This window comes from Paramisgurnus dabryanus, chromosome 3 (assembly GCF_030506205.2).
Source record: "Paramisgurnus dabryanus chromosome 3, PD_genome_1.1, whole genome shotgun sequence".
Lineage (NCBI taxonomy): Eukaryota > Metazoa > Chordata > Actinopteri > Cypriniformes > Cobitidae > Paramisgurnus > Paramisgurnus dabryanus.
Window position 1 is genome coordinate 21575946 of NC_133339.1, and position 27835 is coordinate 21603780.

The 27835-nt window shown below is 36.6% G+C and overlaps 2 protein-coding genes across 3 annotated transcripts in view; one reads left to right on the forward strand and one right to left on the reverse strand.

Moving 5' to 3' along the window:
- Positions 1 to 27835, reverse strand: part of LOC135768510 (trypsin-like) — a 262331-nt gene that overhangs the window by 101511 nt on the left and 132985 nt on the right. The gene's annotated exons all lie outside the window — the stretch shown is intronic.
- Positions 1260 to 27655, forward strand: itga2b (integrin, alpha 2b). Its single transcript, XM_065252716.2, has 30 exons — positions 1260 to 1587; positions 2098 to 2228; positions 3383 to 3480; positions 4036 to 4192; positions 4351 to 4400; positions 4568 to 4613; positions 4782 to 4922; positions 5010 to 5054; positions 5139 to 5182; positions 5272 to 5334; positions 6593 to 6645; positions 6721 to 6932; positions 7584 to 7769; positions 12445 to 12490; positions 12729 to 12836; positions 13187 to 13242; positions 14721 to 14869; positions 15973 to 16077; positions 16553 to 16620; positions 16699 to 16846; positions 17374 to 17466; positions 17611 to 17690; positions 17826 to 17906; positions 24507 to 24612; positions 24742 to 24894; positions 25359 to 25472; positions 26591 to 26707; positions 26863 to 26964; positions 27053 to 27175; positions 27302 to 27655. The coding sequence occupies exons 1-30, from the start codon at positions 1412 to 1414 to the stop codon at positions 27392 to 27394; spliced, it is 3144 nt and encodes a 1047-aa protein (XP_065108788.1). The 5' UTR covers positions 1260 to 1411; the 3' UTR covers positions 27395 to 27655.

The window sequence follows — 27835 nt, forward strand, 5'->3', positions numbered from 1 at the left end:
TAACATATATACATGCCGTTCTTTGTCTCAAGATGCACATCAGTATTGTTTTTGTAAGGTATGCTAATAAAAACTACTTAAATGTCCTAATATAGTCTAACTGAGGACACGGGTATTTTTATAATTCTCCTGCGGTTTAAAATTGTTTTCCCTTCCACACATGCACGGTTTAAAAGAAATCTCCGCCTACATGAACACGCAAAACATGTGATCACGTGCTATCAAGAGCATGCCACACCAGCAGGCGGTGATAACTCAAATCGTAAAGCCACCTTGGCCAATCAGAAGCCTAACAAAAGTGACGTTGCAAGGCAAAAACCCCGGTTTTACTGTCTACATGACAACACCGCAACCAGCGTTTCCTAAAATACTCACCCGGGTTTCCAAAATGTTCGGTTTCAGTGACGTCATACTGTTTGGACAAGGCCCAAGGCCTAGTCCTGGATTTTCAGTTCTGAAACCCTGCCCCTAAAGCAGGGGCGGAGTGGGAACAAAAAATCTACCGGGAAATTTCATAGACCACCGGCCCTCCATGGTCAAAAAATAATAATAATTACTAAGGTCTTATATTTGTAGTAAAACTATGGTAATACAAATCGTAAACAATCTGCCAAGAAAAAAAAAATCATAAAATCATGGCTTATTTCCTCAATGAGTTACTATAAATGATAGGCCTATAACGTAATATACTGCAAAGTTACCCTGCTAATTGTTATTTATGATAGGCTATATGTGGAGATAAATAAACCTTTGCAATCCATTCATGTCCTGACCACCAGGCTAGAGATTTTAAACATCCTTAATCCACACTTACTACTGATCTATCAAATAGTCTATCCGCTTGATGGATCCGACCGCATACGTACTGCAATAAACAGGCGTTCAGCGTCTTTTTACATCAAAGGCCGACAGGCTGTGCCATTTGGGGAGGGGCCGCTCATTGATGTCCCCCTATATTTTTGAAAATTCTAGACATGGTTGGACTGCCAAACGGGTTGAGCACTTTTATGTACTGTGTTGAGCAAAGAGGCTGCGCAGATTGACCAGCGGGGAGCGGCCGCACATCAGCCCGCCAGACGGGGTTGCTATAACTCGCAATGTATAACTATTATAAGACCGGCCCTCGCTGCCTCAAAACACTACCGGCCCACCGGGAAAAGTCCTGACTCTCCCTATTGCCACTCCGCCCATGCCCTAAAGTCTTAAAAAGTGGTGCCATCAAAACTCTAAGCATCAAGGAAACCTGTGACATATCTCATTTTATCTGAAGGAAGCACATCAGAAACAGAAACCCATATGAATGTTATGTGATGTGATGAATGTAAATAACCACAGACAAGTGTAGTGTAGTACTGTAGTAGTAGAGAGAACTGTGTTAAATAGTGCTCCAACCAGCAGCTTTCTAAAGAAGATGGAGGAGAGGTTGAAAGTTAGTTTGCTGATTTATACTGTGCTGTTGTCACTTCTCATTTATCCACATCACATCGATGGATTTAACCTGGACCTGAAGAACTACACTGTGTACTCTGGACCGGAAGACAGTTACTTTGGTTTCTCTGTGGATTTTTATCAGTCAGGCAGTAAAAGGTTAGTGAAACAGACCTTTATAAAGCAGGCTGTCTGAAGTTTGTTACAGTAGTTGACTGCGTCTGATTCTCTGTGTCTGAACTTCCAAGCAAACAAATAGTTGACTGATATAGATGTTACACAAATACGTTGTTTAATGGAAAACGTTTCATGAGTTAATCTAGTACGCTTGAAAAATGTCTGCGTTGTTTTTATAAATATTGACCCAATGCTGGGTTGTTTTAACCCAATGGTTACAGCAACGCAACATTGGGTCAGTTTTTTACCCAGCATGTGTTATGTCCAATATTTACCTATTATGGGAAAAAATAACTCCGCCATTTTTAGAGTGTATGAATCCAGAAGCTTTACATGCTCTGGCAAATGACAATCTGCCGAACTTCAGTATCATTTCAATATTGTGATACTCTAACCAAGTATAACTACTGTATGAGTCTAAGCTAGACACTTGTAACCTGTCTTTTACTAAATGCAGAATGAATATGTCGTTCTGTGTTTTTTGTCCTGTAGTAAAAGTGTAGTGGTTGGTGCACCCAGAGCGAACACTAGGCAGCCTGGGGTCTCTCATGGTGGATCTGTATTTCTTTGTCCTTGGACGTCAACTGGAGGATCATGTCAGATTTTAAACTTTGACAAAAAAGGTTAGTGGCATGCTGTATGTTAGCAAATAATTTAATGCAAGATATGCAAAAATGCATTCGTATAGCAGATAAATTTGACCAGCCAAAAATTTATTAAATCCTCATAGGTTGTTAGAAACCCGTATAAATGTCTTTGTTCTGATGAACACAAAGGAAAATATTTTAAAGGAAAACAGCACAGTTTTTCAATATTTTACTATGTTCATACCTTAAGATCCAAACAGGGATGAATTTAGAAGCCACCAATCACTTCCATGTTTTCCCTATTTAAGACTGTTACATTAGTTACACGAGTAAATATGGTGGCACAAAAAAAAACGTGGCAATAAAAAAATGAGAACTATATTGTATGGTGAAAAAGCACTTAGTTTGCAGCACTTTGACCTTAGCGCGCAGTAATATCATCACTCCTGACTCCGCCCTCTCTCCCTCAAACTTCTGCAAATATTACTGCACCTGAGGTCAAAAAACTACATAAAATCGCCACGTTTTATTTTGTGTACTCATGTAACTACTCATGTAACAGTCTTTAAATAGGGAAAACATGGAAGTGATTGGGGGCTTTTGAGCTCATCTCCGCTTGGATCCTAAGGAATGAATGGGGCTAGGCTAAATGCTAACACATTCATGACGCGCTGTACAAAGATTAAGTGCACGCATTTAAAAAAGATAGGTATGTATTAATTCTGTAAGTTGAAGTAAGAACATAGTAAAATATTGAAAAACAGTGCTGTTTTCCTTTAAGCAAAGTTTGTAACCAAACTGTTATTGAGCACCATTGACTTCCATAGTATTTTTCTTTTCTAAAATGGAAATCGACGTTGCTCCTATTTCATCCTTTATTGCAAATATCTTCCTTTGTGTTAAGCAAAACAAATAAATGTGTCAACTTGAGGGTGAGTATAATGACAGAATTGTAATTTTTGGGTGACCTATCCCTTTAAATCCAGGCTAACGTTTGAATTCAATTATTGATTTTACATTGATCTGAATGGTTTACATGGCCTCAGTCAATACAAAAAATATCAGGATTATATTTTCATAAAATGCTCAGTAAATCACAAATAAAAATGGCTGGCTTTGACTGGGTTTTCAATGACTGAGTCACAGTAGTCCAGTAAATGAATGTGTTAATGCTGAATTCTGATTCAAAGGTGATGAAAATTTCACCCGTGAAAATAAAGTCCTCATGGCTCACAAGTCTAACCAGTGGATGGGTGCTTCGGTTCGAACCTACAATAACTACATCTTGGTGAGTTACTGGCACTGCAGTTTAGAAACAGCTTTTACACATTCAAAATACAGTTTCATATTGGCAAATGACGATAAAACACATAAAATATGTGTAGAATGAATTTGCTATAAGTCGCTTTGGATAAAAGCATCTTCCAGATGCACAAGTTAGACACCTCAGGGTCATTCAGTACTCTAAACATGTGACTTTATTTTAGCATAGCTTTTGAAGATTTCTGCTATACTTCTCTCATTATTTATTCACCCTTATGCCATTACGTTCTTCCCATATATCTTACACCTATACATTTTTTTCAAGAATGTCCTAGCTGCTATTGAAAGTGAATGGGAACCAGGGCTGTCAGGCTAATTACAACAATTATTTTTAGGATATTTTTTAGTCCTATTAAAGCAACTGTAGGCATAATACCTGTTCTCAGTTACATAAAGGGACAAACAAAACCCACACAAAACTCAAATATACATTTACACATTGTGAAGATACACAGTAACCAATGGAGACACACGGTAAATTGTTGACAGGAATAAATAGTATATTGTTCCTGTGAGACAGGCATGTGCCCCCATGTTTCACTGGAATGTGTTAATGGGAAAAGAGGAAGCCATGAACACGCCTGTTGGGAACTGCCGGGTTCTGAACATGGAAACAAAAGCTGTGGTGAATTACTCCCCCTGCAGGGAGCTAGAAGTGGATGCAGTTTATAAAGATTGTAAGAAACTGAATCTGTTATATATTTGATTACAAATACAATACAGTTAAATACCTAATAATTGTATATACCTAAGACTGGCATGTACAGAAGGTCGACAAGATAAAAGCACCCACTGAATCTGACCAGTAATGATTAAATGTCTATGTGTACTGTAGATTCTGATAGACGTTACTGTGAGGCTGGATTCAATGCTGACATCACCGAGGTTCCTGCTTATGTTATTCTCGAATGGCAATAGAATAACTTGAATATTTAAATTTGTTAAAATTCATTTATATGGAATAATCAGACACCTTTAATATGTTAAAACAAGTTGTTTCTTTTAAGGTTTTTGTGATTGTATTTTCATTCTGGTTTGGTTGGTTGTGACAGGATGGCAGAGTGGTACTTGGTGCGCCAGGAGGTTTTTATTTTCAAGGTAAAGTATGTTAGATACACTACCATACACTTTTTTTTTTAAATGAAGCAAGGCTGTTTTCACCCAGTTGAGATTCAGAAATAACAATAATAAAGTTATCTTTGACATTGTACTTACATACGTCATTGTTTAGTGTGCTGTTATTGTAAAACCACTATCACAACTTAGGTCAGGTCATCACTGCACCTCTTCCAAACATCATGATGACTGGCAGTGACTTCTCTTCAATCCACTTTGTGACCGGAGAGACCAGAACGTCGAAAATAAGTTACCCCGTCTTTAACTTGTACAACCATGATGTGTACCTGGGTATGATGTGTTGTCTAACACTGGAAACATATACAGTACAGGATATATGGCTCCATGGTTTGTAAGTGTATATATATTTTGTAATAGGATATTCTGTTGCTGCTGGGCAGTTCAGTGAAGACAGCATTGCAGGTAATGGGCTTGTTGGTCATAATTTCTGTTTATTTTATTTTCAGTGAATATAACATTTTTATATACATTTTTGTGTGATTGCAGATTATGTTGTTGGTGTCCCAAATGACATGCACACTGCAGGCTCTGTAAGACTTTGTGCACTATGACACAGATGATTACATGTTATCTTGCTTGGTTATACAATTGATGATGGAGTTGTTGTGTGTATTTTTAGGTCAAAATAATAAATGGTGCCACCTCGCCCCTGCAAACCATGAAGATTATCAGTGGAACACAGGTAAAAGGGTCAGAAAGTCTCAAGACCACGAGTAATTGATGATTTTTATCATAAGCATAACAGTTTAAATGAAACGTTAAACTGACAACACAAACATTTTATATAAAAAACTGAACAAAAGTTTGGTATTAATCATGATCATATTGAATGTATAGTCTAAGACTTTTGGTAGCCAAATTCTAAAAAAATGGTGCTTAATAGCACTTAAAGCTCGTAATCATAGGAGAAATATTATGTAGCGCCCCTATAGCATTACTTATGGTTCTACAAAGCACAATATGGTTCTACACAGGTGCTAAATAGGTGCTATGTGGCACTTAAAATGGTTCCCCTATGATTACGGGCCAGTAAATCAATTTTAGTGCAATTAAGCACCTTTTGTTTTATAGGCGGAGTTTTGGTGACCAGAGCTAGTTATGATTTTGTCTGTTAATTAAATAAAAATATTTATATTTTATTTGTCTAATCTTAATATTTTGATAGGTAGACTGAGTAACATAAGACTAAAATAGGCTTAAACCATATAAAAAAATACACATTAACTATTTGAAAGGCTTAAGCCCGGTGCACACTGTGAGATTTTAGCCACGATTTAGTTGTCTGGGACAAATTTTGAAATACAAAAATTTCCTGGAATCCTAGGCTAAAATCTGCCGTCTTTGATCACTAGTTTGACATGTTCAAAGACAGCCAATTAATAACCGTTGCAATCAAAATTATCCTGGCAGCGTCAGAAATTTTGGGAAACAATCCTGCCGTGTGATATTTCCCCAAGACAACCGGCAGATCAAGAATCCGATGACCAATTACTGTAGTGCAACAACAAACCAACGCAGTCAAATGTCGAAAAGAGCCAGGTGGACATACGCGCTGAAAATACAAATGCCAAGGACGTGTCTCCTTCGCTTTTTTTTCTTCGCGGTTTGCTAGCCTTCGCTTCAGCTTTTGTTCGCCCAGCCATCGCCAATCGATGATGTAAAACAGACGCGTTTGTTTGTGTGCATCCGATTTTTAAAAAATCCTAAAGGACTATTTAAAATCACACACTGTATACTGGGCTTTAGTTAATGTTGTCAGATTTGTGTATACATTGGAATGCATCAATACAATTATTAAGATATTAAAATTATTTCTTTTTTATTAGATATTCATATTATTTAAGTACTTGTAAGTTTGTATGTTGTTGAGATAATGGCCTAAATATTTATGTATATGTAATAAACTACTTGTTACCAAAGTTTGGTTTTCCTTTTGGTAGGTAGCATCCTACTTTGGCCATTCTGTATCAGTGACAGACATCAACAGAGACGGGTGAGTGACTTCTCAAGTTGAGAATTGCTTGAACTTTTTTTTGACATAAACCAGCATCCCCTCTTTGGTTATCAGGTGGGATGACATCCTTATTGGAGCTCCGCTCTTTATGGAGCAACTGTCCACTCATAAGTTTCGAGAAGTGGGACAGGTGCATGTATATCTGCAAGGAGAGGGTTTCACCTTCTCCTCCAGACCCAACCAGGTTTTGACCGGAACATACGCCTATGGGCGTTTTGGCAGTGCCATAGCCCCTTTGGGAGATATCAATCATGATGGCTTCAATGGTGAGGACTATGTGACATGAAAGTGGCTTCTAGTTTAATATTTTCATCAAAATGAATGTATGAATCACATACTCACAGGTACAACAGAAACATGAACAGCCAATAGCATAAATGAAGACATATCTGAAAGAAAATCAGGGTATTGGTCCTGTACTGATTTTTACAGATGGTAATAGTTTTTAAATTAAGAACTGTGGCTGCGGTAAAGCATTTCATTTTTGACAAGCAAATATATCTCGTGAGTCATTTGATAACTGCGGGGGCTCAAAACGTCTTATTTTTTCTGTGGTAAATGTCATTTGTCATAGAGGATACTGGGGCTAGTTTTACTCCAGTAAGCAGGGCATGTTGTCACACCATATGATGTAAGTTGTCTGAGTAGAATCTGCAGTTAAATTGCCTATTTTACTTGTTTTATTTTGTTTTTAATAAATTCTGCATATGTAAAAACTGAGTTTCTAAACATTCATTTTAAATCCACCTTTAATATATAGTTAACCCTTGTCCAAGTGTAGTGTAGTTTTATTGTGTTCACAACCGCACAACAAAAATGTGACAATATTTAATTTTGGAGGACATAATTTACAATGACTGTGTTAAAAATCTACATGTGACAACCATACCCACTTCCTTTTTTTGGTTTATCTTAAGATGTGGCTGTTGGGGCACCTGGTGCTGGTGAAGGGGGGCAAGTTTTCATTTTCCTGGGTCACAGTGATGGTTTGGCCACCCAGTATGCTCAGGTTCTTAAAAGCCCCTTTCAGAACCACAAAGATCCACCAATGTTTGGTTTCAGTTTGAGAGGAGGCACAGATATTGATGATAATGGATACCCAGGTATGGCATATATTATAATTTCTATAAAATTGCTGCGTTATTTTCAACCCAACGTTGGGTCAAAAAGGGACAAATCCAACATGTGTTAGGAAAATGCTGGGTTGTTTTAACCCATTGTTAAGTCAAATATTAAAAACTAGGTTAATTTTTTTAAAATTTGGGTTTGTCCAGTGGTGTAGTCTACGTGATACGCAGGTATACGCCGTATACCCACTAGAAATGGTCAAGGATTTCCGTATACCCACTAAAAATAGCGCGAGGATGCGTAACAGCATGGTTTTGTGACATATTTTTAAACTTTTAGTCATAATATAGATGTGAAGCACTGATCATTAGCATGCTACACTTGCCACTTTAGCGGGTTGAAATACATATTAGGCTATATACTTCCTGCCGAACTGCGCGATCCGATCGGCGTAGTAATTTCTATGAAATCAAATTACTATAGTGACGCGAAAGTGACTGGGGAGCAGACTGGTGTGACGCCACAGGGAAGTGACAGCAAAGCACCGCGAGAGCGACTCCAGTTATCACATGGAGAAATCTGCTTTGAATCGCTCTCGCGGTACTTTGACATCACCAAGAGGTCTGCTTAGCGCCAAATGAAGTCGAACCTGCAGTGTAGCTGCTCACGCGACACTGAGAAGTGAACGAGTGAAGCAGTGCTGCAACATAAAATCCATAGAGCTTACAACGCACATGTGAGTACAACATTTAAATCATCAGTCCAGTTTATTACTTTATCTGGAGGTAAGGCTCCAAATGCAATAAAATAAGCCCGTGATAATATCCTGATGGTTTTTAGCTGCCTTCAGTTCCTCTGCATGTTTGCTTGTGCTTCACAGTGTTAAACTTTCCTTCTCTGTGTTCATTTATATATCTGCGTTCAAGATCATCTTGACAAGATGTATATGATCTTAAAGTCGCAATGAAATTGAAATGAAAAACGATATATATTTTTTAAATATTGTGGTTTTATTAACAAATGACTTATCTGTGAGCTTCATTATTTTTTTAAAAATTGTGTGTGCTCATAATCTTTAATCAAAAATGCAAATCTCCTCCCCTCCTCAAAACGATCTCTCTTCACTTCCGGTCAAAAGTATGGCAGGTGGGCGGGGTCCGGGAGAAGATCGCAGCGATTAGCAATTAGCAACACGACCCAACTTCAAACGATCCAATCAGATCTCGATGGACAAATTCAAATCCAGACCTGCCTTTTTTCATCTCAAAAGCCGTTTCATTCGGATATACGTCACCAAGGGGAAAATAAGGCAATCGCTACTTCCGTTTCATGGCGACTTTAAACTTCTGTGAGGAAATTCATGTCTGCGTTGATGTTCAGTTTAGACTTGCAAATTTTAGGCTACAGGAGGGTCTTGTAATAATAATTAAGTATAAGCCTATTTTCATTTTTAGACAATGCTTATATTATATGCAAAAAAAAATAAGCTTTAATATCAATGACTATGCAAATTATAGTTAATTCATGGTCATCTTAAATGTGTATTAATTAAAAACATATAGTTGTCAGATAATATCTATTGAAAGAGTGAATATTTTTTTCTCCTTCAATGCATGTGTTTGCCACGGATTGAAGATTGTAAACAGTTTATTTAATTTTAATTAACAGTTAAGTAACTTTTGTTCCTGAGTTAGATGTTGATTAACACCAAACCAGTCTAAAAATCAGTCCAGTTTCCCCAGCTGTAAACCCATTGGCTCTAAAGTCTTTTTTTTCTTATAATAAACTGACATGTTGATAACACATTCAGTTTATGTGTTTATGAGTACACTTTCAGAATGCTCTAAGTTACATGAATATCTTTACTGTATGCATCTGTGAGTGTGGTGGTCCTTATGAGGTGTCGCGCTAGGACGAGTGAGCATAAGGGTGAGAGGGAAAAATCACAGTATACTCACTACAAAAATCTAGACTACACCACTGGGTTTGTCCCTTAATAACTCAAGGCTGGGTTGAAAATAACTCGGCATTTTTAGCGTGTATTGATTTTAATAATTTGGTCATCTAAACAGACTTGTATTCTGTGAGCAGACCTTTTTCTAAGTAATTTAATATTTAGATGTTTATATCCATTAATCACATTTATTTTCTATGGACTTCAAATTGCGTGGGTCATAATTTTTTTTAAAGATTGGAAAGGATTTTTTCAGTTATGTACAAAAATATTTTAGGTTTATTTTATAATTTTTGTTTAAAGGTCCACTGTGTAGATTTCTAGCGGCATCTAGCAGTGACTTTGTGAATTGCAAGCAACGGCTCAGTCAACAGCTCATCCCTCCCTTTCAAAACGTATATTGGTAGCTACGGTAGATGCCAAAGGACAAACATGTCCTTATCTGAGACATCGTAGTGACAAAACGCCCTCTATAGGACAGTTGATCCGTTTATGGCTGCTATAAAAACATGGTGGCGTGAAATGGCGACTTCCAGTGGGACCCGCTGTGTATGTAAATAAAAACATATTATGCTGCGTTCCAGGCCGGTTTTTGAGCCCATAAATTACAACTTCAAACCACGACTCACCACTTTGTCATGCCAAACTACCTGAGCGCAAGGAATTTATGTCACCTTAACATGTCTAAGCAGCGATATACTTTCACAACATACTTATTGTTTTAGACACATAACATTGTAATACATAATTGTGTGTATTATTTACTATTATTATTATTCATTTGACTGCAACGTTATATTGTCATAAAGTGTATTCCCACCCTGTACCACAAATGACATCCGTGGGGGCCGCCATTGTTGTTTTGTTTGGTTTCGCGGGCTATGTGACGTCAGAGCTCAGAACTGGGAGTACATCGATCTAGTACGAGTTCACGGGTGGGAAGTCACGGGTTTGACTGCCGTTACAGTGCACTTTCACCGGTAGAAGTTTGGAAAAACAAGGGTTACAGGATGCTTTGAACGCGGCATTAGTCTAAGGTAATAAAAACATAACATTATGTAAGGTCTTTATACACCACTGAAAATATACTGTAGTTAAGTATATTTAGCCTGATCTCACGAGAAATCTTACATATTTTACAAGTTGGCTAATTCGTATTAATTCATATGAAGTTAATTGTGCAAAAGTTGTACGATTCTCATGAAAAAACAACAATGGAACCTAACCCAACGTCACAGGGGTCAAGGCAAATCGTACCAAAACTTACGAATGTGGTCGTATAAATGATACGAATAAGCCAACTCGTTAAATATGTACGAATTCTCCTGAGATAGCGTTCGTATATTATATTGCATTTCTGTCAAGAGATCCTTTTAAAAGTTACACACTGCACCTTTAAATTATTAACATAAGCATTAGTTGTAAATCTAGAGCAGCTATCGTATAGCTTTAGAAACCTCTTACAACCTGTGGTCATTCAACATGCTGTCATTGTACAGTATGTAAAAGAGCAATATGAAAATTTTTCCTGAACACGTTTGAATGTGTACATATTTTATGCATTAGATAAATCAGACAGGTTTGGAATAATCTGTATGGAATAACAATTCTGCATAATATATATAAAAAATTTTTTTATATGAAATGATGATGCTGAAGTAGTCGCCGTTGATGACATTATGCACATTTTTTATTATGCTTTAGTAACCGACCAGAAACCTCAGATCAGCTGGGTCACTGCATTAAATTGCCTGACCCTAAATCACTTCCCAAAAACCCCAAAGAGCCATCCATTTATTACAAAACCCACAAATAACAATGTGGTACAGCCAAGCAAGTCCTCAGAGGTCTCCCTAAGGGTTCAAATCTTTGAGAACAATCTCCACTAACAGCCTTTATTCTCAATCCCTTGAGAAGATTGAAGTTGTCTGAGCTTTGCGGGAGTGTCTCCAGCAGACTGGAAAGCTTTGGTCTGTCCCTCGTCCTTCTTACTTCAGATATAAATGGAAACAGGTCTGACTCTGGGGTCCAGCGTGGACATGGCAAAGCTTTTTAACACAACACCTCCAGCTCTTGAGAGAGACTCTTATTGCTGTTTATCTCATTGTCCCTGTCTATAGTGGAGAGATCTCTCAGGTCACTTCTCAAAGACATGGATATTCAGTTAGAGGGGTAGAAACCAGGCAGTTTTTACCCACGTGCCTATATTCCACCAGCCCCAAACTTCTGACTAAATGCAAAATTGGTTGGTTGCCGATGGATTGATGCACTCTCCGAAAAGAAGGTACAAGAAGATGCAAAAGTTGTCGTCAATGGGGCAATACCTTTTTATAAAAGTACGCTTTAAGGTACTGAAAAGGTGCATATTGGTACCTCAAATGTACACATTGAAACACTTTTTGTACCTTTGAGTGTGCAAGAATACTATGTTCAATGCATTTTATTGTATTGACAAAGACAACTTTATTATTTGGGGTGGGGTTTAACTGGGAGGAGCTACCTTTTTGAATTCCCTCTCCATAACAAAATTTTCTTAAGTTCAGTTCTGTATACTTTTATTCATTTATTGCTATTTCATGCACATTTTAGTATTTGGTGAGAAAATCTGGTCTTTATCTATACTTATTCTATATCTACATTTTATTCTGTATTTCAAGCCATTTTATCTGAAATGGTTTTGAAGCTGGTTGTAATTATAATCATATTTTTTCTGTCTGATCACATATCATAACTTTTTATATGCTTTTTGTTTTTAGATCTTATTGTTGGTGCGTGGGGTGTGAGCAAAGTTGCCACTTATAGGTAATTTAAAATCATTTATTACAGAAAACAGCCCTGAATATTTTTTTTTCTTCATAATTTCTTATACACCTTTGCTCTTTTTGTACAAGTTCAAGAACTAAACCAGTGGTTCCCAACTAGCTTTCAGGACCTTCAACAAGCATTTATATTGAAAATAAGTGATGACATATGTTCAGACATTGTCGGTCTGAACAAATGCCTGGATGACCTACAGTATTCCTTTGTTTGTCTTTATTAGAGCACAAGCTGTAGTGAGGACACAAGCCCGACTCACTTTCTTCCCGGATCTTTTGAACCCAGAGGAGAAGTTTTGTCAGATTTCCCAGACTAGCACCTTCATTACGTGGTAATGCTTCTGAACTTATTAAAAGAAACAGCGTCTGTATGTCATCGTGATTAAAGTAGCTGGCATTTAAAATGCTCCATTAGTCAGCTGTGAAAAGCTTCTCAAGGATTCGTGTCAGGAACGGTACAGTGAGCTATTGATACACCCACATCAATTTTAGGAATAATGCACGTTTGCAATTCTTCAAGGACATTGTAGCCTCATTGACATAATTAATCATTTCTATACAGCATATGTGTACAATGAATTGTGTACTAAATTGTTTTTTTTTTGTTTTTTTAAAGAATATTTACTATCATTAAATGGTTTGCTTGAAAGATGCCATTTGTTTTTTTTTTCTATTTTCATAGCTTTAAAATTATGGCATGCATTCGAGTATCTGGTCACAGGATTCCTGGGGAGATTGGTATGTAATCCAATTTAGAAAAATTTTACATTTACAGTTACAAAGATGCTTTTAGCAGTATGTGCATTCCCTGAGAATGCACATGACCTTGGCATTGCTTGCGAAGATGTTGAGCTACAGTAAAGTCGGTCATAATATTTCTTTTTATCAGCAGTATTATCTTTTGGGGTGCAATTCCTAATATTGTATTTAAGATCAACTCTAAACATCCTGATTGTTAATTTCAACATGACCAGACCACATCCTATTAAAAATAAAGGTGCAACACAATATCATACAAGAACAATTTACAACACCTTTAAAGGGGCACTACACTTTTTTTGAAATGTGCTCATTTTTCAGCTCCCCTAGAGTTAAACACTTGATTTTTACAGTTTTGGAATCCATTCAGCCGATCTCTGGGTCTGGCGGTACCACTTTAGCATAATCTATTGAATCTGATTAGCCCATTACCCTCGCGCTCAGAAATGACCAAAGAGTTTTGATATTTTTAACTATTTTCAGGCACTGCGTAATATCATTGCGCCTGCTACAGCCATGTTACGGCAGCAAAGTCCTTGATTATTACACCAGAATGATAGTATAGTTCCTAGCCATATCAGCTTAGAAAATCAAAACTTTTTAATTTTCCATCGGTTTTCGTACACAAAAAAAAGTTTGAAATAGAAAAAATAAAGAAGCTCTTTGGTCATTTTTGAGCGCAATGCTAATGGTCTAATCAGATTCAATGGATTATGCTAAGCTATGCTAAAAGTGGTACCCCCCAGACCCGGAGATCAGCTGAATGGATTCCAAAACGGTCAAAATCAAATGTTTAACTCTGGGGAAGCATGAACATTTTCAAAAAAAGTGAAGTGTCCCTTTAAGATCCAAAGATCCTTTCTCTTTCATAAAGATTTTTTTTATAGTGAAAATGAAAGTAATGGTTATTTAAAAATCCATTGATGAATGGTTCTTTGGGAAATCATAAATGGTTCTTCTGTGACATCACAAAACATATTGTAGCACCTTAATTTAAAGATATTTTGAGGAATGTTTGTAACCAAACTGATCAATGCCCCATAAAATATGCTTAGGAAGTCAATGGGGCATTGCTCAAAATATCTTCCTTTGTGTTCATCAGAACAAAGAAATGTATACAGGTTTGTAACAACATGAGAGTGAGTAAATTATGACAGAAATTTCTTTTTTGCGTGAACTGTCCCTTTAAGGCCAAATGGTTCCTTAAAAAAACCTTTAACATCCAAAGAACCTTTCTGCTTTCATAAAGGTTCTTTATAGTAAAATTTTTCTATAAAAATTTTTCTAGGTATGAAAGAAATGGTCTGAAAAGTTCTCTAAGAAACCAAAAAGGGTTAAAAACAGTATATTAACTATGTTGCGATTAAGAAGGTATATTAACCTTCTTAATCCAAGCTACACGCTTCCTCAAAGATCTGCAGTATTTTCATCACCGGTTTGTAAAACTTCCTCTCTAGTGCTGAACACAGAGTTGCAGCTGGACAAGATGAAACAGATAATGGCCAGACGAACCCTCCTGCTGGAGTCCAACCAGCCGTACGCTCTCTTCCAGCTCACTGCTCAGAGAAACTCGGATGTCTGCCGGAATTTCACTGCCTACCTACTGGTGTGTTTTGCCATCTTTATCAAAACATCTTTTTTAGGCTTTGTGGATATGGAACATGTTGATATGGAATGTGATCTGTTGATAAAACGGAAGATAAGTCTTCTGACTTTCATGCTTCTGAATGCTTCTGTGAGGATTATGAAACTTTGTACATTGAGTTAATTGTTAGATCAATTTATATTTTAAAGGGGACATTTTACAAGATGTAAAATAATTCTTTGGTGTCTCCAGAGTATGGATGTAAAGTTCTAGCTCAAAATACCATATAGATAATTTATTATAGCATGTTAAAATTGCCACTTTGTAGGTGTGAGTAAAAATGTGCTGTTTTGGGTGTGTCCTGTTAAATGCAAATATGCTGACATCTGCACTAAATGGCATTGCCGTTGTTGGAAAGTGCAAATTAAGGGGCGGTATTATCCCCTTCTGACATCACAGGGGGAGACAAATTTCAATGACCTCCTTTTCTTTCACCGAATGGTTTACCAAAACTAAGTCACTGGGTTGATCTTTTCACATTTTCTAGGTTGATAGAAACACTGGGGACCCAATTATAGCACTTAAACAAGGAAAAAGTCCGATTTTCATGATATGTCCCCTTGAAGTTTTGAAAAAGCAGCACATCCGGCCTTTAACTCTTTCTACAGTTCATAATGTTTAAAGGTGCATTGTGTAACTTTTAGAAGGATCTCTTGACAGAAATGCAAGAAAATATACATAACTATATTATTAGTGGTGTTTAAAGACCTTACATAATGAACTGTATTGTTTTTATTACCCTACGTTGTCTCAGACGACGACATGTTTGTCCTGTGGTGTTTACCGTAGCTTCACTTTGTGTTTTGAAAGGGAGGGGTGAGCTGTGGACTGAGCCGTTGGTTCCAATTTACAATCGTACCGCTATGCTGCTAAAAATCTACACATTGGCCCTTTAAATTCTTTAGAAACTAGGAGCCTTCAGCTGCCCACCATTTAGTTTCATCATTCTTGAAATGTTTCTTTTATAATTGTATGTTTTTGCTGAAGAATTTCAATGTTGGAATAAAAATCCCCCTGATTTATTACTCCGTTGGTCATCTTTTGCATCTGTCTTTTCCTTTTAGCCTGAGTTCAAGGACAAACTTAGTCCAATATTCATCTCGCTGAACTACAGCCTGGCCGACTCCCAAGATGCAGTGCTGCACGGACAAAGTGTTGCCGTCGGACAGGTGAGGGATCTGAAAATATGGGTTCCTGTACGTGTTCCTGTAGCTCAATTGGTAGAGCATTGCATCAATAACACAAAGGTCATGGGTTTGTATCAGGGAACACATAAACTGATAAAAATGAAAAAATGTATTAAATGTGCTGCTGTATAAATTGCCACGTATAAAAGTGTCTGCAAAATGTATACATGTAATACAAGTGGTTTTGTCTCTCTTTAAGAGCTCAGATGCAAAAGCTGCTGAACTCCAAAAATGAGATTATGATATTTTCTTTTATCTTCATTTATCAAATAATTTTATTTTCAAATCCCATCCACAGGCGATTCAGTAATTTTTTAAAAAAGATTGCTATATTGACTAATAACATTTTCACTGCAATTAAAGTAAAATTACTGAACCTAAACATACAAGTCTGATAAAAAAAAGTGCTCATTTACAAGAAAACATGTCACACTTGCTTCATTTCTTGTGTATGTAGACCCGCATAATACTAGACTGTGGTTCGGATAACATCTGCATCCCGGACCTGAAGTTGAAGGCAGTGGCGTAAGTATTTTTGTTCTCAATGACTAAGTTAATCGCTGGTTACAGATGTATATTTTTAAGCAAGCGTGTTATTAACAGGTCAACAGAAACGATCCTGATTGGAGATGAGAATCCTGCGCTGCTGATTGTAGAGGCAGAAAATCGAGGCGAAGGAGCTTACGAAACCGAGCTGTGCATCACCCCGCCGCCTCACACGCACTACCAGGGTGTTTTGAGCGACCGGGAGGTGAGAGGTTTAGTCATTTCCTGTTTGTTTCAGACCGAGACACGAGCTAATGAACACTAAGCGCTTCCATTCTGTTGTGTGAAAGTCCTTCTGCCGCCATTCTCTGGGATATCGATGTCAATTTCTTTGAAAACATCGATGGCGTGTGCCTTGGCTGTAGTCTGCATGGTATACTGCCTTACAAAGGCAAAAGACCTTAAGTTGATTTGTGGAACTGAGGAAAATGACTCAAGATACTTATCCACATGATTAAGGAGGTCTTGAATGTCCCAAAAATATCAATAACTAATTTTCCACCAAAAACGAAGTTACTGCCTTTGGCATTTGTAGGGGAGTATAGATGCCATTCTTCACAAAAACAAGCTTTCCAAAAGGATGATCAGATTTGGGAAACTGGCTCACATTGGCCAGACAACAAGATTAAGTCTAACAAATGTTATCTGACTGTTCCCTTTATGTCGCTATGTTGTTTTATGGTTGTCTGAATAGCAGGTTCTGCAAGGTAAAATGCTTTGTGTATATTTAAGGACTTCAGTGCCTTGGTGTGCGGTCAGAGGAAGGAGAACGGGTCAGTGGTTGTCGTCTGTGAATTGGGCAACCCAATGAAGGCCGGACATCAGGTCAGAATAATAATTTACAAAAAAGCAAATCACAAAAAAGACTTTAGCTGGGTTTTTTACAGACTGGGTCACGATTACCCATTAAAATGAATTTGTCTTCGGTCTGACCCTCCTGTGAAAATCTTCTTGTGTTCTTTAATCCAGCTGAAAGCAGGTGTCTACTTTAGCATGGGTGGACTTGAACAGGTGGAGAACCACATCACCTTTCAAATGCAAATTAAAAGGTGTGAAAATCCGTATATGCACACCCTCTGTGCAACTATGCCGTATCTTTTGCTAGCTGTAATACACGCCTTACTGTTCTGGTAGCCTATAATTATTTTCTTGGTCTGTCTTCTGATCTTCCTTATTATTTGCAGCAAGAACAGCCAGAATCCAGACAGTAACCTGGTCCAGTTGCAGGTTAATGTTATTGCTGCGGCTTCCCTGGAGATGCGTGGGTTAGTGCTTCTGTCATCTTCTCTCATCACTTTTTCTTCCCACCTATAACAAAATAGGATGAAGCTAAAAGGAGATGCTGATGTGTCAAATACAAAAGCGCCAACAAGCAAGAATCAGAGATTAATGACTTTAACCTTGGGTTCTGATCTGTGAAAACATTATTATACTTCAGCTACTGGCATATACTGCCTGAGCTGTAGCATTTGATTGGACAAAAATCTTTACAATGGAAAATAAGTGTTTAAATGCTTATTACTTGCTAAAGTGAATGTTAAAGGCAGGGTGCACAAAACGCTTTGGAAAAGGTGTAGCCAATCAGCAGTGAGGGACATGTCTACTAACTAACATTGTTGCTGCGTATGTGAGAGGCGGGTTTATCACATGAAGGTCCTGATTCTATTGGGGTACGGGCGTGTTTGTTTAGGTGATTTTTAATGTAAACATTGGCTTTCAGAGATCATGCACCCTGCCTTTAAGATTTAAGTGATAATGATTACTGTACCCTACACTGTAAAAAACATATTGTGAAATTCACAGTAATTAACTGGCAGCAATTGACAAGTAACTTACTTTAGAAAAAGCACAGTAAGTTACTTGTCAATTACTGCCAGTTAACTACTGTGTTTTTTTTCTATAGTAAGTTACTTGTCAATTGCTGCCAGTTAAATACTGTGATTTTGCCATACTGTAAGTTACTTGTCAATTGCTGCCAGTTAACTACTGTGATTTTGCTTACTGTAAGTTACTTGTCAATTGCTGCCAGTTAACTACTGTGATTTTTCCGTACAGTAAGTTACTTGTCAATTGCTGCCAGTTAACTACTGTGATTTTTCCGTACAGTAAGTTACTTGTCAATTGCTGCCAGTTAACTACTGTGATTTTTAAGTACAGTAAGTTACTTGTCAATTGCTGCCAGTTAACTACTGTGATTTTTCCGTACAGTAAGTTACTTGTCAATGGCTGCCAGTTAAATACTGTGATTTCTTTTCCACAGTAAGTTACTTGTCAATGGCTGCCAGTTAACTACTGTGATTTCTTTTCTACAGTAAATTACTATTGTCAATGGCTGCCAGGTAACTACTGTGATTTTTTTTCCACAGTAATTTACTGGCAGTCATTGACAAGTAACTAAGCAGAGATTATATGTTTTTAATATATAGTTCATTGTGGTTTTCCCTACAGCATTTGATTGGTTAGTTATTTTCTGTAAACATTCATCAATGTTAAAATAAAGTTGTAACGGCCAGCCTTAAAGGTTGAGTTACAATTATTTAAAAACTCAAGACTGTCAAAAGGTGGAAATACAAAAAACAAATCTAAAACAATATAAAAGTCCAAGCGTGTTAAAAGTCCAAATGTGCAAAGTTTCCACTGTGTATATAAAATCCAAGAAAGTGATATCCAAAGTCCATAAAACGTAACTGGACAGGTAAGCCCAAATACACAAACTCCACAACCCAGCAACCGCTTGTTTTAGCTATAGCGTCAGCTAACCATGTGCTCCTGCTCCTTCCTTTTATACAAAGTTCGATGTCATGTGACCCCTCACATGACAGGCAGACGAAGCAAAATAAAAGACATACACACATAAAATAGCAAAAGGATAAAATGGCTAAGAAAACACGTAAAACTAATTTAAACTCAAATATACATAAGTCACAATATAATGAGTGGTAAAACATGTAGGCCTATCTTGTGTGATCATGTCACAACGTTAATTATCTAATTTAAATATGCTAAATTACAAAACAATACAATAAGTTTTCTGATTTGAGGGAAAATGCTACTATTTCACAGATATGTACTAAATTAAAAAATTTTTTACAGTCAAATACATTCAATAAATGCATGCTAACATTTGTAAAATAACATTTTAATTTGGATGAAAAAGTATGAATTCCCAAGAAATGTATCTTAAAACATCTTAAACTTTTGTTACAATCTAAAAATATCTAAATATAATTCAGTACAATCTGTAAATAAAACAAAATCATTAATTATAAATCAAAAGTACACTTCAAGTAAACTGTTAAAGTTTCCTCCAATTTTTATTAAACACAATATTACTGTGAAGTATAATAACTGAAATGCAAAACAAATTTATGTCTACAATATTTTCACTCCAAAATAAATAGTTCTAGTGCACAACACAACCATTGATTCTAAAAATGATTCTAAATTCAGAATCCTAATTTTACAGTGTATAAGTAACATTAAAATATGCCCAAAAAGGTCTGTGAAACCATACCACAACAGACAATGTTAAGAAATTGAAAAGCTGTTTTCATTTAAATTGCTAGTAATCTACTGGATCCTACAGTATGAATAAACATATTTATTTTAAACATATTTAGCCACTGGTAAAACTCTAATGGGACTGCTCTCCATTCAGATGGCTTATGTGTTTTCATGTCTCACCAGCATATGGCCAAGATGATTTCAGTGTAATACTGTTTAAAGTATCTATTAGCCTACCATGTGTATTTTCTCTAAAATTAAATATTTTAGCAGCAAAAGAAGTCACAGAAGAAGAAGCTAAGCAGGTTAACCCACAAACGAAGAAGAAACAGCAACTTGTTGTGTATAATTTGAGAAGACCAGTAATGATGGAAGTAAATAAACATCGACTTTTGATGCAATTTGAGTTAAATCACTCCTCAACTTGGCTCATTTTTGTTTTCACCGTCACAAACGGAAATACCTATGACACAGTTTTTTTTACCTGACGGGAGGGGTTCTGGTGGACCAATCTGACGCGCTGTAGATAGACGCGCGTCAGTAGATCTGATGCGCTGTTAAAAATTTTGTGAGGTGCGCATCAGGCTACGCAGAGCTATGCACAGGCTACGGACCTATGCACGACTATAAATCGCCCTTTAAACTGACATACTGGGTGCATCCCAATTCTGGGGCTGTGGCCTTCCAAGGCCGTATCTGAAGGCAAATGACATCACCGGGCTGTGACGAAGGCTGTCACAATTCGAAGGCTCATTCATATAAAAGCCTCTTATGGCGCTTTTCCATTGCATAGTACCCCACGGTTTAGTTTAGTTTGGGTCTGGTCAGTTTACTTTTGGGAGCTTTTCCATTGGGTGCAGTACGTAGTGCCCGATACTTTTTTTCGTACCACCTCGGTTGGGGTTCCAAGCGACCCGAGCTGATACCAAACGTGACGCGAAAACACTGTAGATCACTGATTGGTCTGAGAGAATCGTCACGTCATCGCTATAATGTAAATATTAGCTTTAGCTTACTGCTAGCTTGCGCTGTCTCAAGCAAACATGTTGTTATCTGTGTTCTGCTATAAGTTTCCAAACACCCTTTTAGCGATGAAAAACATCCACAGGTTGAGAATCCAGGACACCATAACAGTTTTTTCCAGACTTGCAGTTTGTGGCGGCACATTCGCGACGTGCACGTCCGCATTATATATGCTTATATGCAACTTGAATGAGGCTCAGCGGAGCGCTGTCGACTGACGCCACGGGTCGGGTGTTTGAACAGAAACTATCATATGAGATAGAGGTAGTTATAAACGCGATGTGCAAACATCTATTTGTGGTGGCCAATTTTAATTTTGTGGCAGACTGAGAAATAAATGAATGTATGGGAATGTACAACAACGCTCTCACGTGTATGATGTCACAGCAGTAGGCAGCGTAAATATAACGACACGCCTATAATCCCTCCCACTACGAAGTGATACTAAACTCGATGGAAAAGCTAACCACGCCAAAGGTGCGGTTGCCAATAAACTGGAAAAGAAGAAGAAGAACCACGCCAAAGTGAGGTGAGCTGACCCGACCCAAACTAAACTAAACCGTGGGGTACTATGCAATGGAAAAGCACCATTACTGTGGTCTTTTCCCCACTGTTTCCGAGTTAGGGCTGTAACGCTATAGCTTGTCCCATTATAAAGACCTGCCTGATTATGCATCAAAAATCATAATCATTCAAAATAAAACAAAATCATTCAAAATCATTCAAAATATTCTTTATTATCATGAAAATACCTGAAACTATTTGAAGAACAGCAATATAAATATTCTTGTAGACATTTCCTGGAGCAGCGTTTGCAATTCTAGCCTACTTCTTCTGTGGCACAAAGTTAGTTTCTGCACGAGAGCGCCCCCTGGCTTTTGGATGTGGCGGCATTTCACCGTAATTCATGCAAATTCATTAATTGAGAAAACGCGCATTTGCACGATAAATCGTTACTAAAATTGTATATTTTGCTAATTAAAGGTCCTTGTGTCTGTTTTACAATTATAAATGATGTTTTAGTGATGTAAATTAATATTATTGCTGCAATGTTGTGTGTTGCAGTTTGCTTTTGTATATTTCTAAGGTTGGTGAATTTTACATACTGTTGGATATAGTTTAATCTGCATCAATGTGTTATATTTTCTAAAGTATACAAAGAACAATTCCCGCACACTATCTGCTTGCTGAAACAATGTATTTAATGAAAGTTGCGTTGCAACGTTTCGATCAACTGATCTTCATCAGGCAACTGATGAAGATCATGTTGCTCTTCATGTTGCCTGATGAAGATCAGTTGATCGAAACGTTGCAACGCAACTTTCATTAAATACATTTTTTCAGCAAGCAGATAGTGTGCGGGAATTGTTCTTTGTATATTTTGAGACTTTTTGTCGTCTTATCCTACGCACCCATCTATGGACTTCAGGTGTGCGACGCTAATTTGTTTGAATATTTTCTAAAGTAAAATAAAAAAATCTGCCACCATATTTATTTTTAAAAGTCTGATAGGTCTCAGCTTTTGTGTCCCAGTGACAAGCGTAGTGGGCGGGAAAAGCAAGTGATGCCCCCGTAGGCTAGACCGTCTCATTTCATTTCACTCCGTGGCGTTTAGAGGCTGCTGCCTTCAAATATTGAGCCTTGCCTTCATAGTCCGCGGCCTTAAAAGGATCCAGACCCTGAATTGGGATGCACCCTTAGTTTGTTCAAACTAAACCAGTGCTCACACAGCAGTCATTGGCCAGTTTACTGAATGACAGTCATATTAACCAATTATACTCAAAGCAACATGACGAGTCAGCTAATACAATTTGGTAACACTTTTTTTCGATAGTCCACTTTAGACATTTTACTAATTATAAGTAACTTTGCAACTATTTATCCTACCAATCTTTACCGTATAAGTAGACTGTCTGCTTAATATCTATTCACACTTTATTGTGATGATATTGTGATAAGTATCTTTGCAGGTGCATGTCAACTTATTCCACTAACCCTAACCTCTTCCCTAACCCTAACAGTCAACTAATACTCTAAGGACAGTTAGACAGTTAGTTGAGATATAGTTGCAAATTAGTGAAAGTTGGTTCACATAGTTGAAAACTTATTTATAGTTGTATAAGTATTAAGTGTAACCTACAATTTATTTCAGTGTGGTAGCATATTTAATGGAATGTTGTGTGTACCATATTGTAGACAAAACAATAATCATAGTGACTTTCTCCTTTAAAGAAATAGAAAATAAATCTAATTTGTCATTACTAGCATAATACTCAAATATAATATAATAAATATACTTTAAAAAGGAATTCCCAACAAAGATTATTGAAGAAATAATTTTCTTCAGTTTATTTTGAGTATCCTGAATAAGATTAGACATCAGCATGTTGCTAACAAAAATTGTTGTTGACTGGACTTAAATACATTTACTGTAAAATGAGCTGTAACACATCATGAAGTTTGATTTCTCAGAGTTTTTAAAAATAAAACTCAATCGGGTTTAAATGTCAGGAGTTCCTGTCGGGATGAAAGTAACACTTGTTACTCTTCTCCTACTGCCAATACTGTTGCATTATGTTGAAAATGTATATTTTTTTATTTGATTTAATTTTATTGTGTTCAAACTATTAAAAATGTTTTTTTTTCAACAATTCAAGTTTGTACTGTCAGGTTGCTTTAGAAACATTTGATGAAACCAAAATTTAACCGAAAATACATATAAACAAGATCATAGTCATGTTTATTTACTAAAAACAAGTGTAACACAAAAATCTATCTTGTTCTGTTCTGCTTTTGAGCCACCTATGTGTTACTTTCGTCCCTGCTGACAGAGTCTAAGGCCATTTTGTTTCCAAAATTTCACCTGGAATTCATAGTCCACACTTGAGTTACTGATCACAGCAAAAATATATCTGTCTAAAACTTTATCTTTTAAAATTAAGTTTTTCTGAAAAATTGTACTTTCGCCCCTGCTCACCCCTACTGTGAGTCTCTACAGTACAATGTTGGTTACTGTGAGTCTCTACAGTACAATGTTGGTTACTGTGAGTATCTACAGTACATTGCTGGTTACTGTGAATCTTTGCAGGATATTTTATTTACTGTGATTTTCTACAGCACATACCTTTTTACTGTGATTTTTACAGTTTAAAAACACTACTGTGATTTCACACTGAATGCACTGTAATCCACTGTGAACTTTATTACAGTTATTTGCTGTGCATGAACACAGTTAATTACTGTAGATTTCACAAGCATTTTTTACAGTGTATGGCATCAAATATAACACACATTTAACTCACTAATATTTAATATTGATTTTATGTTGTTTATTACAGAGTATCTTCTCCTGTTGACTGTGTCCTGCCTATTGCTAAATGGGTGACAAAGGATTATCCAGAAGACTTGGATGAAGTCGGGCCACTTGTAGAGCATGTTTATGAGGTAATCTAAAGCAGTAGTGTCTAACATTTCTTTCTTAAAGACCTCAGCACCGAGGAGTGGGAAACCACTGATATAAAAAGAGAAGTTATATTGGATATAATTGGAAATTATGTCTCTCTTCTGATTCAGTTGAGGAATATGGGACCCAGTCCTGTCAATGTTAATCTTAAACTGGAGTTTCCCGTTGCACAAAATGGATCCTATCTGCTGTACGTGTTTGCTAATGCCTCTGTAGATCTCCTCTCCTGTCAAACGGACTACTCCAACGTTGATCCACGTAGGGTAAGAGCAACCCCTGCTGATCCATGCTGAAACTACAACTTCAATACCATTTATTTATTATAAATATAAGAATTTGCCATCTGTATATCATCTATTGTTGTACTGTTGAATGATGTGCAACTATATTTGCTTTTCTTATCCGTACAGAAATGTGCTACCATGATGGTATGAAATGGCAATGCTTTAGATTATGCATATTCATACAGTATTTTATTTACACAGCACCTTAAATTACTTCAACACTGTCAGAAAAAAAGTGGTCCCAAGCTTTCAGTAGCCTACCCTCTAAAAAGGTCTTAATATGTACCATTTAGGTACAGATATATACCTCTGACTGTACTTTTGACAGTGCCGTATAGTGCATGACATTATCCATGTCTAAACATCATTGTGCTTGTTTACTGTGTTTGTAATATCCTTTATTCTGTGGCAATAATCTTACCCAGTTCTTTATTCATCCACAGTTAGTGAAGCTGGAGTCTAGCAACAGCACTGTATCCGAGGTTCATCATTTCAACAAACGTGACCTGGCACAAAAACCAGATAGTGAACAGCCAGGGCAACAGGTTGTCCATGTGGTACAGAAACTTCAGTTCTATCATCTGTAGTAAACACTTTCAGAAGTCAATGGGTTTAGAGGCTTATAAATGTTGGATTTATTATGATGCCTTGAATGTTAATGCATCATTTTTAACCATAATGTGTTGTGAATAAATATATGGGGAACTATTTTGCAGAGCCATTAAATTGGTTGTAAGATTTAAGCTCCTCCAGAAGGGGGGGATATCACTTAATATAATAACTGTCACCGTTACGTTTATAGATTTTGACAATAAAATAATCTTATGCACTAAATTTATTTTTGACGTTTACCCATTTATCATAATCAAGACTTTATTGTTTCATTCAGTGTTGTTTGTTAATCTGGACCTAAAACATTTAGTTTTTATTTGCTTTTTGAATATTTGAATTAAAGCAGGATTAATTGTTAATATTTTTTATATTTTAAAAGGCATACCATTTTCATGATTTTTTACATAATATGTGACCCTGGACCACAGAACCAGTCATAAGTCGGACGGGTATATTTGTGGCCTTAGCCAACGATACATTGTATGGGTCAATATGATCCCAATTATTTTTCTTTTATGCCACAAATCTTTAGGATATGGGAATGTATAACGATTAATCGCGATTAATCTATAGCAGAATAACAGTTTTTGTTTGCATCATGTATGTGTGGGAACTGTGTATAATAATTGTATTTATAAATATGCATATGTATGTTTAATTTTAAGAAAAAATCTATACAAAGTTATTCAGTTCACACACACATAAATGATGATGTAAACAAAAACTTTTATTCTCCTATAAATTAATCGCGATTAATCGTTATGCATCCCTATTAGGATACTTCGTAAAAATCATGTATACACTGCTAAGACCAGTTTCTTAAAAATTTGATTTTTTTTGCATCCTCAGATTCTAGATTTTTTTGTTTCATCTTGGATATTGTCTTATCATATAATCATACATCAATGGAAAGTTTCTTAGGCCTATTCAACTTTCAGATAATGTATAAAGCTCATTTTCAAAAAAAAAAAAAAAAAAAACGCTTATGACTGGTTTTGTGGTCCAGGGTCACATATAAATATCATTTTTATAAAAAAAAATCTATATTTTTTTTACTGTGCAGAACTGCTCGAATGGTGACCAGTGTCTTGTGTTTGACTGTAAAGCTGTTGGACTGCAGAGAGATGAAAGAGCCATAGTGAGGGTGATGAGCAGGCTGTGGGTGCAGACCTTCCTACAGGTGGGTAATTTTGTAGATGAAATGTTAAAGTTAATAATAGGAGTGGTTTGTCTTTACTTTTAGGCAGAAATCTCATTGGGGAAACTGATCCAAAAATCAAATTTTTTGATTTCTTTCTTTACTCTCTCTGTTTCTTTCTTCCTATCACTGTTCAGAGACCCTATGTGAATTATGTTCTTCACTCCACGGCACAGTTTGAGGTGGTAGATGTGCCCTCAAAGGTCCAGCCTGCCACATTGCCCAGAGGAAACACAACGGTGTGATGCTGTTACTTTTGAGTTGTACTACAATATTTACGTACCATATCCAACTTTTCATAAATACTGGTGTGTGATGTGTTTCTAGACACATACAAATATAGTATGGAGACGTCCAGATGGACAGGAGGAGGTGCCTGTGTGGTGGATTGTGGTGTCAATCATTGCTGGATTGGTTTTGCTTGCTGCACTGAGCATCATTTTCTGGAAGGTATTTCCCTGTGTTGAGCAGCAGAGGGCGATTTGTCCCATCTTTCAATAAAGCTTATACAGCAGCTGATTGTGCTTCCATATAAATCTACATCCATGTTAACATGCATCACTCTGTGTTTTTAAGGTGGGTTTTTTTAAGCGCAACCGTCCTCCGTGCGATGATGATGATGATGGTAATGAAACACAGCAACTGAGTGGAGACCAGAATGAGACGTGATTAGACAACTGGGGCATTAATATTGCTTTAAAGAATTTAAAAGTCTTTTTTTCTGCTTTTCAGTGTTGTCTTTAAGGCATTACCTTAATCTTTAATGTGCCAATTACATATTAAATAAAAAAATGTAATATTATCACTCTAGATAATTGCCGTTCTTTTGTATTTCTGTAATTAAACATGTTTGGTTTGTGGGTCAATGACGTGACGTTAATTATTTTGTGTCCATATGGTTCAATTAAATGTAAAAGGATTAAATAAAATAAAAATTGCTGATTACTTGCATTCATTCTCTTTTTTTAAGGACCAAGTCTAAAATTTCTGGTTTTATTTCATTTTGAAAGAATATTTGGAGGATAATTGCAAGAATGTCAATGTGGTGTAACTGGTCTGTGTCAATTGGTGTTACTATATTTTTTTAAATGAAAATATAAATATATTCAT

Bases quoted from the DNA above. Each gene is read 5' to 3' on its own strand.
- itga2b (XM_065252716.2), top strand. From the start codon at position 1,412: ATGGAGGAGAGGTTGAAAGTTAGTTTGCTGATTTATACTGTGCTGTTG. The intron at 6,646-6,720 runs GTGAGTGACTTC...TTTGGTTATCAG, and splicing joins ACAGACATCAACAGAGACGG to GTGGGATGACATCCTTATTG. The intron at 25,473-26,590 runs GTACAGAAACTT...TTTACTGTGCAG, and splicing joins GGCAACAGGTTGTCCATGTG to AACTGCTCGAATGGTGACCA.